Here is a 16,631-nt window from a genome sequence, read left to right on the forward strand (position 1 = left end):
AAGCGACGCGCAGCGTGGATGACCTTCGCTGTGGTGCACTTGATCGAGGCGCGGCACTCAGCGCACACAGGCGCACGATGATTGATGAACGATGTAGATGTAGAAACGGGTGCTTACACTCGATGATGATGATACGTGAGCGGGTATGCGTAAGCGCGTATGCGTGACCACGCAACGATGATGCCCAATTTGGTTTGCGAATTTCCAATAGCACGGATTAATCTTTCCGAAAATGACACTTTCTACTAAAAAAAACTCACTCTTCGATCAATTTAACGGGAACTATGCCAGGAGTCACTTAGTGAGAAAAAAAAACATATAATTTATATCAAGCGAATACCGAGAAAACTTCCAAAACAACGGAGCGTGAAACAAGTCGACCGTGCTTCTTGCTAGGACGCAGTGAGATGTTCTTGGCACTTTTGGCTCCCTCCTTAGCGTAATGGTGAGCTTGGTGAAGCCCATGAGCAGCCCTTGTCAATCTTATCTTTGGGAACTCGTAGGCAACACATTCCGTAGATTCCTATTTCGGCACGTGCATCTGGTTGGTGTTATTATGCATCCCAAGTAACAATCCAGTAACCGTTTAGCATCCACTCTGATTTATGATGGTTTTATAACAGCAATGAACAATCCATTTAGTTTAAATATAGCATTTTAAAGTGTAAAACATTCCTACTTGGTAATTCAGCTTTTTGCTGTTTTAAAAACCTTTTATAGTCTGGCAAGAAAGTCGAAAACTGTCTTGTTTTAAAAATAAATTTAAAACAGTTATCAATCCCTCCTTAAAACTGTTCTGTAATTCAAGCATAAACGTCATTAGCAATTGTTTATTAATGTCATGATAAAATACTTTATAAACGTGTTCTATCATTATAAAAGTAACCATAAAACAATTAGGTTTTGCATTAGAGAAAAAAGCATTTATTGTTGCTTTTTAACCTTTTTAAAAAGTATCATTAACTCCCCAAATACTTTGTTTACAAATTGAGCTTAAAAGATGGTTCCTTATAGTTAATAAATGCCAAATTTATGACAAGGAAATCTCGAAGGATAGACGAAGTAGGATGAAAAAATAAAATCAATTTCAGATAAATTTACTTCTTTAGAAGAACCAGCACACCACCAACGACTGACCATCTGTCGGAGAAGAGTAAAGTGAGCGGGGCCCTCGAACTCATAAAACATTGTCTAAAGTTGAAAAACATACCAGCCTTCTCCAGATCTTGCGATGACAATCGAAATAACAACCGACAGCAAACCAATGAAACTATTAGTTAGCGGAGATCAGCTGGTTTCTGATCCAAAACAGCGATTTTATTCGGCGAAAGACTCTTAGAAATTTTATTCATCCGTACATCTCTGCATCATTGGATGGTGCACTTCTGTAACCATCCGGAAGAAGGGGATCTTTTCCGGGAACGATTGCGCTTCCAGCTGTTCGAAATGCGAAATGTTGTAAAACAATATCGCAAACTATCTGAGTAACTGCTCCCAATCCATCGGGAGAAAACCTGGAAGAATCCTGGATCTCACAGCGCAACTATCGAAAGATAAACAAACTTTGACGTTTAACTTTTTGCAGGCAACTTTGCCTCCATAAATGCTGCCATAAATCTGAACGGGTTAGGATCAAGCAAAATGGCTTTAGATAAATACAATTCAGCCTGCAAGTTTTCTTCATAAAAGCCATTTTAAAACCTTATTAATTTGTTAAGGAATTCTTGAAAGCAAAACAACTTTTTCGCAAATGACCCATGAAAATCAACTTTGATGCCGCCGCCATGTTACAATTAGTTTGCTTGTTTTTTTACAATCTTCGATTTTCAATCAATATTTCCTTATATATAACTATATTTTGGTACATTTACCAATGTGTAAACATTTAAATGCGAAAATAATAAAAAAAAATCTCGGCCAAGTTCGATTTAAAGAATATATTTTTTTTCAATGTTAAATAATTGGTCAAATCGACGTTTTACGAGGGTGGACTTAATTTTTTCGATGTTTTCACGTACATTTCACATAAAATTTAATATGGCACTTAAAACTAGGCCTCTTAATGAGAACTATTGTGATAAATTTGGATATTCAACAAGATTTTTATCCCATCAGTTTCTATTTTAATTATTTTGATAAGATCGGATTCATAAATCCATTTCTATCTTGAATGATGCTTTCCTAGTGGATTCAGCATGTGGCTAGGGGAAATAGCTCGGAAAGGGTTTTTATTGTTGCTAAATAGCTTTTATTGTAGCTTCCAAGTGGTTCTCAATGCGTTCGTCATACAACCTTTTGCAGTAAATCAATCTTGAAGAGCTTCGAGAATACACCCTTCAGAACTTTCTCCCGGGTGGGCCAACTAGCCATATTCTAATCTTAATGAGGTTTTGGTGGATGCATTAATTACAAAATAGCCTTGACCAGGGTTTTATGAATGTTGTTTTATAGTTGCTTTGTAGTATTTAATAAAACTTAAAATGTTACTTGGGATATTATGTAAGTCAGTTCGATTGAACTCGACAATGCAGTTTTATCGACGAACAAAAAACAACAAACAGTTGATTGACAGCTCTCACGTGAATTAACTTAAACATAGATACTCTTCTAATATAATAAAGAGAATGGCTCCGTGTTTTCATGGATGCTTGATTGTTTTCTCAAGTGTTTCTTTTACGTATAAAGTGGTAATAATTGAAAATCGGAGCAATCACAAAAAAGATAGAATCTTGCTATTGCAATATAATGATGGTGCACAGCAAAAAATAAATTTCAATATTACATCCAAGAGAATGCACTTCCATCATGTCAAAGATCTCATGTAATTTGTATGGCCACAGAAATAAACAAATGCATTAAAGCAGCGTAATGTCAGTTCATGCACTGTAGTAATGATAATTTTATTTTTTTGGCAAGTAATATTACACCATATTTTCGACACGATTGAAGTGCATCCACCTTGATGTGATGTTAATTTTTTTTCTGTGTGCATCGAGGATGATACCTTCATCACATGTCAGTTATTGAGCCTTGGTGGTGAAGTTTCAGTTTCAATGTGCACTCACCAGATAGCATTGCAATCACATAACGATGGTCCTTGTCGAGGAATTGATTAGTGGAATATCTTGTTAATTTGATATTTTTGCTCACATGCAAGGGGTCCGTTTCGTTTTGGTGGGTGTTACAGAAACAGTTGAAAGCGGGGGTTTGCACCGTAAACAAAAAAAATAATGTCGTTAATGACCATGTTAACTAATTTAACGCGTTAACGTTAAAACGTTTATACTAATGAACAAATTAACGGCTAAATGTCGCAATCATTTCGTTTTGCAATTTGAATATGCCTATTCATGTAATTATAATAATAACACACTGCTATCACATACTGTGAACTGTTTTTTTTATCCACTTCAATTGAATCATTTGCAGTAAAACCTAAGAGCTTAGTTTTATTTCTGACAAATGCATGAATATTTCTTAAAAGAGCTCATTACCTTTTAAAATCAATGACCGTTCAAAGTGTTCATCCACAAAACCAATATTTGTTGCTCTGACTATGTCAGTCAACAGCTTTATAAAGACATCGATGAAAGCTTGTACGGCCATAAAATCTGCATCATATAATTCAACTTTGAATCCCAGAATATTCCTACTTTAAATTTCAGTGGGTATTCAGTAACTACTTTCGCAGTTATAACAGCCAACGATTGACCACCACTAACTGAAAGGGAATTAATAAATATAAAATTTAGCCGACGACAGAGTCAAAATGCTTTTGTAAACAATAACTTTAATCGTCAAACTGTCAAAACAAGCTTGCTGCCCCATGTTATATAAATTTTTAAAGATATACATAAAACTTTAAAAAATATACGTAATGTTTCTTGGTTTATGGATCATAATTTAAAAAATAGTGTCCAAAACATAAATAATATACCTCTAATTTATGGAGCGCAAACTCGATTTTCTATTGATCACTTTTTTTTTGTTTAAGGTTCATTATTGAATGTTTTATGGATCATTTACGATATGTTTATGGGAAATTCGTACAATTTGAATGCTCATTCTTTAAAAATTCAGTGGTACATTTTTGTCAATTTTGTTGTTAAATTTTACATAAAATATGGACCGTATAAATATTGTTATGGATCATCCACACTTTTTAAGGGATTTTCTCCCGTGTTTTATGTATCATTTGGATGTTTTTTTATGAGCATTGTTCAATATTTTATGGATCGTTGAATCATTTCTAATGGTGCATAGCTGAGTGGTGCGAAGTGAAATTTTCTTCATGTTGGTAGTGTTGAAATAAACGTTTCATCACCGTCGGTTGGTAGAGAGAAGTGTCAAACGGCTTTTTGTGCAGAGCCGATTCGTGACTTTGTGATTGTTTGTTGACATTGTTCATAGCTGGAGTTTTTACGGAGTGGAATAAAATTCAGAATGAAGTGTTTTGCTCACTTTTGCAATTATAAAGATGGACACGACGAAAAGCGAAGCCTATTCAGGTTTCCCAAGGATTCAGCAGTACGAAAAGAGTGGCTCAGTTTCTGTGAGGTGGATCTCAATTCCCTGGTACCTCCAATGGCAACGATTTGACTTCCCTCCAAATCGTGTGAAACTCGAACATGAAAACTCTATAGAACCCCCGTAGAACCTCGCTGGCAGCAACTAAAGTATCCACTGAAACCTCTTCTGTCGCGGGAAAAATCTGTTGAAATTTCCTGGAACTTTTGTACTATCATCACAAATCTCCTTAGAACGTTCTCCGAAGTCACAGTCGTTCCTGAGCGAAAAAAATCGGAGGGGTTTTTTTCAGCGCAGGAGTCTACTTTGGTCCAAAATACGCAATAATACTGTTATTTTTAATTGTTTGAGTCGTTTCGAATCACGTTTTTAAAAAGATCAAAAACATTACTGAAAAATATTTATTTTTTATTTTGGACGATAACAATACTTCTATCTATTTCAACGAACCACAATGATAAAAAAGTGGTTTGATTTGACAGCTCGAAAGTGGTTCGATTTTGAGGTCCGTCTTCGCACCACTCAGGTGCATAGTATGCAATACTGCATACTATGGCTGCCGTTTCTATATTCACCACCAGAGGCTCAAACGATCACTTAGTTTCTATTGGATTCGTCTATATAGAACAATAAGAAGCAGCTATTAAACAATACACGAGAAAGGCACTTGACACCGGTAGGTGGATTAATCAGGGTTTTCAGTCATATATCCAAAACTAACGTTCGGAATGAATTCAATAGAGTTTTATGGGAAATATATACAAACAAAATGGAATCGGTTGTGTTCAAATCGGTTCAGCCACCGCAGATAAAAGTGTTTTATTGCAAAATTTCACTTTTTTGGACATACGTCTGGACCCGAATGTCAGATCGATATGAAATTCAATAGGGTTTAATGGAAGATGAATATAAACAAAATAGAACCAGGCAGATATTTTACGATCTCATCGAGCTGAAACTTGACTTTCTAGGTTATAGATCGAAAATGTGTTTTTCGAGTGCTATTATTGCCTTTTGGTACACCTGTTATCGAAGTATTGTACGGAATTGAATGAACATAGACATGTTTTAGAATTACCTAAGAACTCCTAATTTAGTAAAAATAATAATGACATTTGCATAGTACTTTTTGTTTGGCAAGATCAAGTTAGAACGATAATATTTTAATTCAACGCAGCCTACGGATCCGGTTGCCGATAACGCCTGCAATGCAAATTCACCATTGCAGACGTTGACGATGTCGTTATCGACGGTTATTGATTAACAATCCTGGTTGGAATGACAAAACCAATCTCGTTCTAACTTGAATCTTGAATCCGTAGGATGAAATATATAGAAATCGTTGCTAAGAACTGGAAACCTTACAGATCGTAAGAATAATTACTCGAAATATCTCTTGCAGTCATTGATTAAAATTTCACGAACAATGTGAAGACATGAATCTCTGCTTATTCTGATTCCAATGTAATTATAGTATGTTTAAGTACACTCATATGATTATTATTTGTGCAGTTTGTGTCGTATGACAACATTATCTAGCCTGAGAGGATTATAATCAGACACCCTTCAAAAACCAATATGATCATTAGGGTGACAATATAGATTTCGCTTCAACAAGCTCAATAGATTCTAAAGATTCATGCCCTGATAATTCTCCCAAAATTTAAGTTTATTTTGATGCGAACTCATACTGCGCTAGCCCTTTGAATTGAATATGGTAATTACCTGTAATTACTATCGGAAAACTGAGATTTTTGCTCAGAATGTCCTAGCCCTTCGCCTCCTGCTATCTGTTCTTGTGTGAAATTTTATCATGAACAACTTTGCTTGAAAACAATTAAACTTCCAGTTCAATAATTATTAATTGTTTTCAAGGCAACACTGCATCTTGCACTTGTGATATAGTAGCCTGAAATTTTGGTCCTATTCTTCGCGTCAAGCACACCAATGTTGTCTGCTGAGCAGTTGATGGGGCATGTCAGAAAAAACGTAATAAGTTAATCACTGGGAAAATTTCCTATTAGCACCTATAGCAAACTTTTTCGTAGATCATCGGTGCGATGGGCTAGTAGAATGAGAACAAAAAGTTCATATTTCCCATAGTAATCCCCATATAAATTTCAAATGGACAGTGCAATATGAGTTAGCATCCAAAATGAGCTAAAATTTTGGTACAGGACCTGCTTTGAAATCGATTGAACTTGCACCATATAAAAAATTCATGTAAATTTCTGTGATATATGGCACACATGTTACTAACGCTATATTTGGCGTGTAAATATTAGCACAATATCGCATAAATCTGCAAAATTGTATGTAAGCTTGTTAATAATTTCGATGTTTATGCCAACTATAGCTTATTGTAAACATTGTATGTAGCCTACTTTGCTTGACGAAATAAATAAATAAATTAACAAAATTAAACGCGGGGAGATTTTACGCGACAGTTAAAATTCAGAATTTTGTGGTGTGTGGTGAAGCAAAAAAGATATTTTAAACCACCCTATTGATCATTGGTCAAAAACTAGCAGAAAGAAATGTTACTGACCTGCATTTTCATCGGGTCGGTGTTGACCTGACACATGTACAGTCCTCGGTCCTCCATCTTGACGTTTCGTATCACCAGCGTCCAGGTGTTGTAGTCATTGTGCGTAACTGACAGCCGCCCGTTGTTGGTGATCACGTGTTCGTGAATTGCGAGGATCGCTTTAGCATCCGCCTTGATCCATGCAACCTGGTTTGGTTGCGTTTATAACGTCCCGAACGGTGGTGGTTTCGTGGAATGGAAAGCGAATATGAGTTTAAATTTGCAAAAATAGTCTCGCAAAGTGATAAATTTCCACAGTCGCTGGTTTGCGTGGATAAACACAGCTGGGGAATACACAGGAGTGTGACCCGCAAGTGCGGGTTATTGCGAATGGAAGTTGATTCAATATTGATATTAAATGGGAAATTAGAGACGGTAGGATGAAAAAGGATATGGTGGAGGTCGGAAGGAGTTTGGAGATAAGCGATGTGCAAAAGGTGCTGTGCGGTGCTAAAGTGCAGTGAATTATACATTTTATTAGTGGATTTATTTATGCTTTCTGTGTCTACAAACAAAATTACGACTAGTGGCACAACAAACAGAAACTACAAACGTGAGTTTTTGTTTTCAGAGGATGGTAGCTGTTATGGGGAGGTTTGAGAGTTGGAAGGAAATATGCGTATACATATTCGGATCCTTGGAGGGTCGCAGGAATTGCCGACTGACTGGCAGAACGGGGAAGGCTGATTTATAGTGGTGCAATTTTAACGGACTTGGGCTTATGTTTGTTCGATAAAATGAGTACAGAAGGCAGGGGAGCTGATGTGTGTAGGCCAACGGTATAGGACGATGATTGAAAAATTAAAACCTCTGTTCATTTGTTGCTCAAATCTATTTTTACGCTCACGATATTTGTCACTAAATTAATATTTGATTCCTTTGTAGGCGTTGCATGACAATATGAGTTCAAAATAATGATTCAATCAATTAAATCTAATGGGTTGGGTTTTGTGATTATTACTTCTTTAACATATCAACTGATTTGTTTGAGCAACAGTTTGAAAACAGAAAGTGCTACTTAAGATATGTGATTTGAAAACAAACGTGACTGATACGAAACATTTTAAAAAGTAATAAGGAAAATAAGTTGTCTTTTACAAGTTTTTTTTTGTAGGCGTTAAAATGTCGTTTCAGTCACGCAGTGCATACACTAAACTATAAATCTACTTTAGAGGGACTCTTGGATTGTTCAATACACAATACAGCATAATCTCTTTTTGATTTGTGGATATGCCGACAGTTTTATTTGGGTATTCTGCCAATGGATATTAAACAGTGCTGGTGTTCTGGTTGGTGCAGTTCAAACTAAGTACTGTGCGCTTTAAAACATAAGGCAAAATAGGTGGAGCTGTGATATTATTACATTTCGGTGTTTGTTACATCTACGGTGCATCTCTAAACTGACTGTGGTTGTGATCTCATATAAACTTCACTGGTGCTGGTTCTAATCTAGATAGTAACAGTAGGTGCAAAATAGAACATGGTGCCGTTGAATCTGGTCAGTGGTTCAGAGGTAATACTCGCTGCATCACTGACCTCGTGGGTGAGTAATGATTTTTTTTTTAAATTTGCGAACGAAATACTTGCGTGAACGTTGTGCTACATCACTTTAGTCTGATTTGGTGCTCTGGTGCATTTTCTAAGTGGGATTTTGGTGCACAGGTGCAAGTAACAGTGCCAGGTGCCAGGTGTGTGCGAAGGTGCGAAGAAGTGCAAACACGAGGGAAACGGTGTGTTTTCGACCACAAAATCAAGGAAGAATTTATACTATATTGATAGAACCGATACATACCCTAGCTGAAGTTGAATCCCCACTCACCCTATAACCACCGAGGTTATTCACGACACACGTGAACGTCGCGTCACGTCCTATCCAAGAGAATAAAGTATATAGGGAAATGGAATTTGAGTAATAGCAAAGTTTTTCGAGATTTATTTGGCTCTTAGATGTGAATTAGCAGTGAACGGATGGGTTTGATACGAACCTTTTGCTACCGTAACATTTTCCAGCGGGTATACAAAATCGGGCTCGAATGCTGCCACTGCTGTTTGTGAGAGGGTGATGCAATCGCGGGTCGGAATGGAACGAGAAAGTAGAAAAGTGAACACCCATGGTTGGGCTATGGTGAGTGTTATATTGATAATAATTAATTAATCTATGACGTATAATACACGTGTTTTTCATTTAGGTGATGATATATACTTAGTACTAACTTTTCCAGGATAACCGGACTTTTTGATACACCCACTTGGTAAATAGCGGCTCTTTTAGATACGCCCAATCGGCAAATGCAAGTTTGTTTTACTGATTTGCATAAATAGATAACACAATTTGCAAAGTTTTACCACGTGAACAGATTCTGTAATGTGGTCGTTGGAGTTTTTTTTTTTAATAATTTTGTTATTGCGATTTTTTTTATTAGCTAATATTTCGGACAAAATTCGAGTATAATAAATTTGAGTCCATATGATTCGCGGGAAAAGGTGCCCCCCTCTAAAGTTGATGGGGGTTGAGGCACTTTCACATGTTTCCCTCTAGTTGGTACTATAGGTATTCGATTTTCTTGGTATGAAAAATTTAGAACCTATGGAATATACACACTTAGATTATTTGACCGAAATCTGTGAAATTTTACCGAAATGTCAACAGCTGAACGTTCGGTAAACAGTTCGGTGATTTTTGACAGATTTCATGTAATTTTTCACAGATATTCGGTGAAAAATTACAGGTGATCTGTGAAAAATCACCGAACTGTTTACCGAGTGTTCAGCTGTTGAGATTTCGGTAAAATTTCACAGATTTCGGTAAAATAATCTAAGTGTGTAGGGAACATCTATGCTCAAAACCAAATGTCAATCCGTGTTAACCCTGAATAGGTGTTAGCGTTTGAACTCAACACTACCCATCTTACTTATGGTGAGGGCTAAACGCGATATGCACGGGTTTCTTTTCGATCAGGAATAGGAACAGGAATGTTTGTATGGGTTTTAATTTTCAGTTAAATCCTGAAATATGCCGAGCCTTACACAGATAATGGAAAAATAATGCACACATTTGGTTAATGGTCTATTGAAAGCAGAATAAGGTTCGCCCCGTGGTTCCAATTCTATTCCAGGTTTCGTGAGGTCATCCGGCAGGGGCAGAGGAACCAGTCGTGCTTACGCGGATCCACTGGCCCAATCTTATGCCGGTTTCAATAGATCATTAATCCGCACATTTTTCAAATATCGGTGTAAATTTCGATCAATGCTGTTCAAAAAGAAAACCGTGCATATCGCGTTAGGCCCTCACCATAAGTAAGGTGCCTGGTATTGAATTCAAACGCGAGTAACTATTCATGGTTCATTCGGATTGACATTTGGCCTTCAGCAAGCTCAAAAGCTCTTCATTTTTCGCACCAAGAAATCCTAGTGCCAAAAAGTGAATGTGCCTCATTCCCCCATACATGTTGGCGTTTTTTTTCATACAATCTTCACGCCCTTTGCGGCACTCCTTCACACTAATAGCTCAGGGTTAAGTGCGTCTAATCCTTAGGGATCAAGCCTCCCCCAAATGAAATTCCAATATCAAGTGGATGGTTTTTTATTTTTTTTCTACTTATTCGATGCTTTGAGCTGTAACAATGTATATGTTCTGGTTAAATATAAAACAAAAATATTTAAAACTGTCAGAATCTTAGGGAGTGAAAATTTAAGAACTGCTCTCAAAAATATAAACCTTAAAAAACAACTGACAAAAATGTCACCAAAACATTGCTTTCCATATAAATGAAACTATGTTGTAACTTGATCTTGATTCTGGATCTGGTCTGAATTTCGAGAAAAGTGTGTTCAATATCCTCCACATTTTAAAAGTTAAATAAAATTAGAAGTCATATTCGGTCGAATTAGAGGCTAAGTGTGGACGTGCTTAGTATGACGGAAATAAGATCAAACCCCTATTTAAACCCGATTCAAAACCCTATTAGATTAAAACCCAATAATACTTTTATGCTCAGGGAAACGGGAAAATTTCAAAAAGGAAAGTTTTCCTCGACCGGACCGGGAATTGAAGCCTTAGCTTCCGGCTTGGTTACATCTTGCCGTACCCAAGTAACCATAAGCATTAAAAATAAACTGTACATCAACCTCAATTAAGCATTCATTATACCCGGAAACCACAGATCAGTAATTATATGATTTGCAAGCAATTTAACAGCGTAAAAAATGCCACCAAGCATTATACTAATCAAGTACCGTCCAGCAGTTGTTCTGGTCCTATAATCACATATAACGCAAGTACATATAGGGTAAATGTTGGCTTCGGCACCCATTGACTGTTTTCGGCAACCTAAATTTAAACGTTAATTTCACTATGTTTTCCCATCAACGCACTTCCCTGAATGTGTCCAAACGATTGTTTAGTCTTTCAGCTTCAATCTGATTATATTTGAACGATCGAGCAATACATTTTTCTTCAAATAAAGCATACGCACTACAAAATGGGGTTGATTTCGAGTTGCCGATAATAGAACAGCTGGTTAACACGCAGTTCTAATGGGAAGGTTGCCGAAGAAAAAGAGGCTGCCGACAATAGTCACACTCACCTGAGAAGTTTGGAGCGTTGTAAAAACGCTTTCAAAACGTTTTGAAAAATTCTGTCGATTGGAATGGATAGAGAAGCAAGCAGCAGATGAATGTTTACAACAGACACATCATATATGTGCGTGACGCTGAGAAAATGCTAGTAGAAGTGCAGACGCTGCTTAGATTGACGAGAATACGTAAATTCCCCTACTAAAGGTTTAGAAGTCAGAGAACGTTTATTGCTAGTAAACTTTATGAAATGCCGAGTTGGTGCTGTAATCTGCCATTTTAAGTTGGGTACATTCTTTTCTATGTGTTATAAACAATTGCAGAATATTCTTCACCGGTAGAAGGAGAAGAAGACCAAGAACAGATCAGCTCTATTTCCAACAAGAGGGCCGTCTAGGAAATTTCTTTCGAATGGGTGAATAAAAGTTTAACGCTAACGGAGCCCCGGAGGATCTGAATGATTTGGACTCGACAACTCGCCAACGTCGCCGTAGGAGTTTTGTGGTTTGCCGGAAGAAGAATTTATCAGCACAAGGTCGTCGTGTTCGTTGTTATCCTTCTTTATATTGTTTAGATCAATTCCGCGGCTTGCAACTCAAGTGCGATTAGACCTGTTATACGATTTTTCCCCATTTTGGAACAGCCTTCATCACATCGTTCCCATTCTTCACTGCACACAGCGTAAATATTTACGTTTTTTAATGATGACAGAACCTGACGTAGTTGGTTGTTTTGAAGGACCAAAATGTCATGTTTACCTGAGCATTGTCAATGATGTAAATATTTACACGTTGTGCATTGAAGAATTCCATGTATCTGAATGTCAAAAAGTAAACAACATAAAAATATTCTTTAATATAATTTATTTCAATCGTAGCCAGCGGTCTCAGTTGGGGCATTCAGCTAAGGCGTTCAAAAATAATCACTAAACTCTGGTCCTCTGCTTTAATCTTAAAATCAACAACATAAAAAAATCGAAATAAACCAAACTGTCGGTGAAACAAAGCATTCTCAAAATCTATTTCAAACAAATTATTTCGCTTTTTTTCGGACTAATACCGGAACTTGATTTTTTTTTTTAATTTGGTCGGCTGTAAATGAACGAAATTATACGCGCATGTAACGCTGAAAATATGCAGCCTATAAGTACCTGATGGAGCAGAGACGAACCAGCCCAAGGCTGAAAGTCTCATTAATAAAGAAAAAAAAAATACCTGATGGTTACTTGGGTAATTGACATAGCTATCTGAGGCTCCAGCAAATGCAAAATTCCATTGCAGACATTGATGCTGCCATAAACAATGATTACGTCGTTAGCCCTGTTTTTGACACATCTTTTAAGGTATGTTATGATTAATAATTTTCTATTTTGTTCCGAAGATTTTTTTTTTCTTTATTAAAGAGACTTTTAGCCTTGGGCTGGTTTGTCTCTGAAGGGTCCGAAGATGTCTTTAGCTCACATTCCATAATATAATGTTTGCGATCACTGCCATAAAAGCATGACTTGCCAATCCACCTTAAGTGAAACTTTACAATGTTTAAACCGTTATAGCGCGAAACCAACGTAGCTGTAACAATTTACTTTAAATGTTAAAGCTATGAAACTACTACAGATTTTAGTGTAGGAATACAGTATACAAATTTTAGAAGGATTAGTAATTTCTATTTACTTCCACTTCCTTATTTGCTTATCCTTGACAGATATGCGTATTTCGTCTACAATGTGCAGACTTCTTCAGTGTCTTGTACTAATTCTCGACTATTCGAGTCGAGTATTAGTACAAGACACTGAAGAAGTCTGCAAATTGTAGACGAAATACGCGTATCTGTCAAGAATAAGCAAATAAGGTAGTGGAATTAAATGGAAATTACAAATCCCTCTCTCTCTCTCTTTATAATTTGCAAAGCATTTCAAATTTTGAAAATCTATTGAAATGTCGCTGAGATACGGCAATTTTACTTGAGGTCAAATTGACCCTACACAAGTAACAATTTGGGTTTTTGAGGGTTTTGTAAATCATGATTTAGATTTGTAGAATACATTAAAATTTCGATTCAGTTGTTTTTAAAAATAATTGATGCAATACATAATTTTTCAAGTATTTTGCAGCAGATTTCGTCTAGTAAAACGAAATTCAAAAGAACACACCTAATCACGAAAGAATTAGACAAATTCATTGCCAATTAAATAAGTTCTAGCTTATTCAAGGTCTCTGGGATTTAATTGACCCCAAGGTATAACCAAGGATTAAACGATTTTCTTATGACTTACTGTCACGTGACAATATAGTGCTTTCCCGATTTCGTCAACCCCCATTTTGTAAACTATTCTCGCTCTTCTTCAACACCCTGACACTTTTCCTTGTACCAAAATATGCCCTAAGGATGGCGAATGTGAAAATAATCAGTGGTGGGCTATCTCATGAGACACATTCTTTCGTGGCGTTACACGGTTTTGACTTACCTTTTTTTAGTTTTTGTGCTGTAACTGAAAAAGAAATGAAAAGTAACCACTGAATATTATTGACAGATTTGGAAAGTGCATTAAATTGCCTATTAAAATAGAATTAGAGTTTCAGATTTGAGATATTTACAACGTTTTGATAAGCGGCTTTGTTGAGTGATGCATCAACGCACCAGCATTGTAGTGTTCGATTATTTAAAAAAAAGGTCAACTCTCTTTAAAATTTATTTTGAAACTATCTTTTGCAATTAGTTTATTTTCTCTGTTCGGGACATATATCCGCTGCGATCAATAATTTGATCTATACCACGTGTCTTTTTTTTTGAGCAGGAATGAATATTTCTATACCTTAAATTGGTATGGATTAGCCTGACAAACGAGGTAGAATACCTAAACATAAAAAAATAAAAATATTTCCACAATACCATTCCAATACCAAATTATGCAAATGCAATACCACACAGGTATTCTTATGGTATCCAAATATATATTTTTTGGTTTTTACACAGTATTTTGCATGCAATTTTTTGGTTTCACTCTTTTGTATTTCTCTTATGTCAGGCTGATCAACACCAAATTTTAGTATCAGGTCGGGCAGTCATAAGTTATTTTCTGCTCGGGTAGTTTAGCGCATGTCGTATTAGCCCATCACTATTGGGAAATAATGAAGTATTCAGCGTTGTATTGCAAATAAGCAAATGCACTAAACAAATGTTTCATTATTGGTACCTCTAGAAGAGTGAGGGCACCCTCCAAAGGCATGCCATTTTGTCACTCAACATTGGATTACTTGGCAACAAAATAAAGCAATGATACCGATTGAAAATTAGGAATCATTTAGAAGACTTACCCTTATTTTTCCTTGTTTCAAAATTATCCTCGGTGGATGTAACTGAGTCTTGTCACTATCAACAAGGCGTAAAGCGAAACAAGGGCAAAGATGCGTTCCGAAGATCCAATCCGTTTTATGTCAGCTAGCTTCAACCAGGTGTACTTGCTGTTCAACTTCAATGCTTCTACTGCTACATAAGCGAAGACTTTCGGATGCGTTCGATTTGCGAAATTGGTGAGTAATTTACCAGTTCCTATATTCCTTTTTTTCGGTTGATTTCTTCTTTTCATCGAGGACTTGACCATGACCTCATGCCGAAGGATGAATACATTTGTTTATGCCACGAACCACGAATTTTACTTTTCATGTGTAGTGACTTAAGTTTACTCAAAGTATGTTTTGCTTTCTAACCATGACCAAAAAAAAAAAAAATCTCACAGTAATATCTATATAATCATCAAATGGTTTGAGCGGTGCCTGTGGTGTTGTGGTAAATAAGCGTGATTATTTCTCACCCCAGCAGGCCTGGATTCAATCCCAGTTTCTAACTATAAATGAGTTCAAATTTTGGAAATTAATCAGGTCTCAATTTGTAACCGTTCGAGCACTGTGCACAGCGGTCGAACTTAATTGAATTGTGTTAATAAAAAAAAGTGTCTCCAGAAAAATAGTTCACATAAGTATCGCCCACAGCTCTATAGGTTCAAAAAAATATCATGGCCTACTATGAGAAAAATGGTAAACCTAAAGATATAGAACGATATTTCCTTGTGTAAGTTTTGTAGAACTTCTCAAAATATAAAACTTTGTTCAAAATAAAAATTTTCTATGTCTAATAGTTTTGAAGATTTGGACCGTTTTCTATGGTTACCCCTTAAGATTTAGTTTTTAATTATGAACTTTTTATATAATCTTGTTTCAAGCAAATAATGTTCTAGACAAAAACGAACAAAGCAAAACGTTAAGGTTTTCTGAAGACAGTATGTGGTTTTGTGCATTCTCGATCTTGTTTTCCGTACTGAGTACCAATGCTAACGACGCCCGGGAGGCAGCTCCCATACCTGGACCCTATCTATCGACCCATCAAACTCATGAACCGGTGACCGGCTTTGCTTCTCTTTCGAAGGAAGGCGTGATCAGAGATTTTATGCCCCAGAAAATCTCGACGGCACCGACTGGGATTGAACCCAGGCCCTCTGAAGCGACAGAAAATCACGCTTACCACTACACTACCAGCACCACTTAGTAGATTCACTATGTTTGCAATTGTTTTGAACATTATTAGTAAATCATTATCTTAATGGGATCATTTTTCTTAATGGGCAACCATAGAAAACAGTCTATAGTAGGCCATGATAATTTTTTGAAATTGCAGGATCGTGGGCGAAAGTTATGTGAACATTTCTTCTGAGGACACTTAGTTTATACAAAATTCAATTAATTTCGTGATTTTTCCATCCCCGACCACAGTGCTGTGGTACGAAAATTTAAAATTGTGCATCAGTCTAATGTACATGTTGTGTGAAAGATATGGGATGTTTGCACCTGCTTGAGGTCGGCATGTGTTTGCTGAGGCAAACATGCTTTTAATTATAAAAAAATCATTAAATGATCCATAACACATTTAAAAACGCTCCTTAAAAAAC

At 36.4% G+C, this 16,631-nt stretch overlaps 1 protein-coding gene across 6 annotated transcripts in view; it reads right to left on the reverse strand.

The window, feature by feature from the left end:
* Positions 1-16,631, reverse strand: part of DIP-beta (Dpr-interacting protein beta) — a 125,614-nt gene that overhangs the window by 40,942 nt on the left and 68,041 nt on the right. For 2 of the 6 annotated variants that reach the window (XM_065238216.1, XM_065238217.1), the window contains exons 3-6: positions 14,154-14,177; positions 9,100-9,159; positions 8,907-8,983; positions 7,076-7,261 (exon numbers count right to left, since the gene is read on the reverse strand). In XM_065238216.1, the coding sequence (XP_065094288.1) occupies positions 7,076-7,261; positions 8,907-8,983; positions 9,100-9,159; positions 14,154-14,177 (347 nt within the window). The remainder of the gene's footprint in view (positions 1-7,075; positions 7,262-8,906; positions 8,984-9,099; positions 9,160-14,153; positions 14,178-16,631) is intronic. The other 4 variants (XM_065238218.1, XM_065238220.1, XM_065238221.1 and 1 more) reach the window with 4 other exon arrangements.

Source organism: Ochlerotatus camptorhynchus, unplaced genomic scaffold, assembly GCF_037179485.1.
Source record: "Ochlerotatus camptorhynchus isolate MF236.1 unplaced genomic scaffold, CSIRO-AGI_Acam_v1.1 ptg000738l, whole genome shotgun sequence".
Classification (NCBI taxonomy): domain Eukaryota; kingdom Metazoa; phylum Arthropoda; class Insecta; order Diptera; family Culicidae; genus Ochlerotatus; species Ochlerotatus camptorhynchus.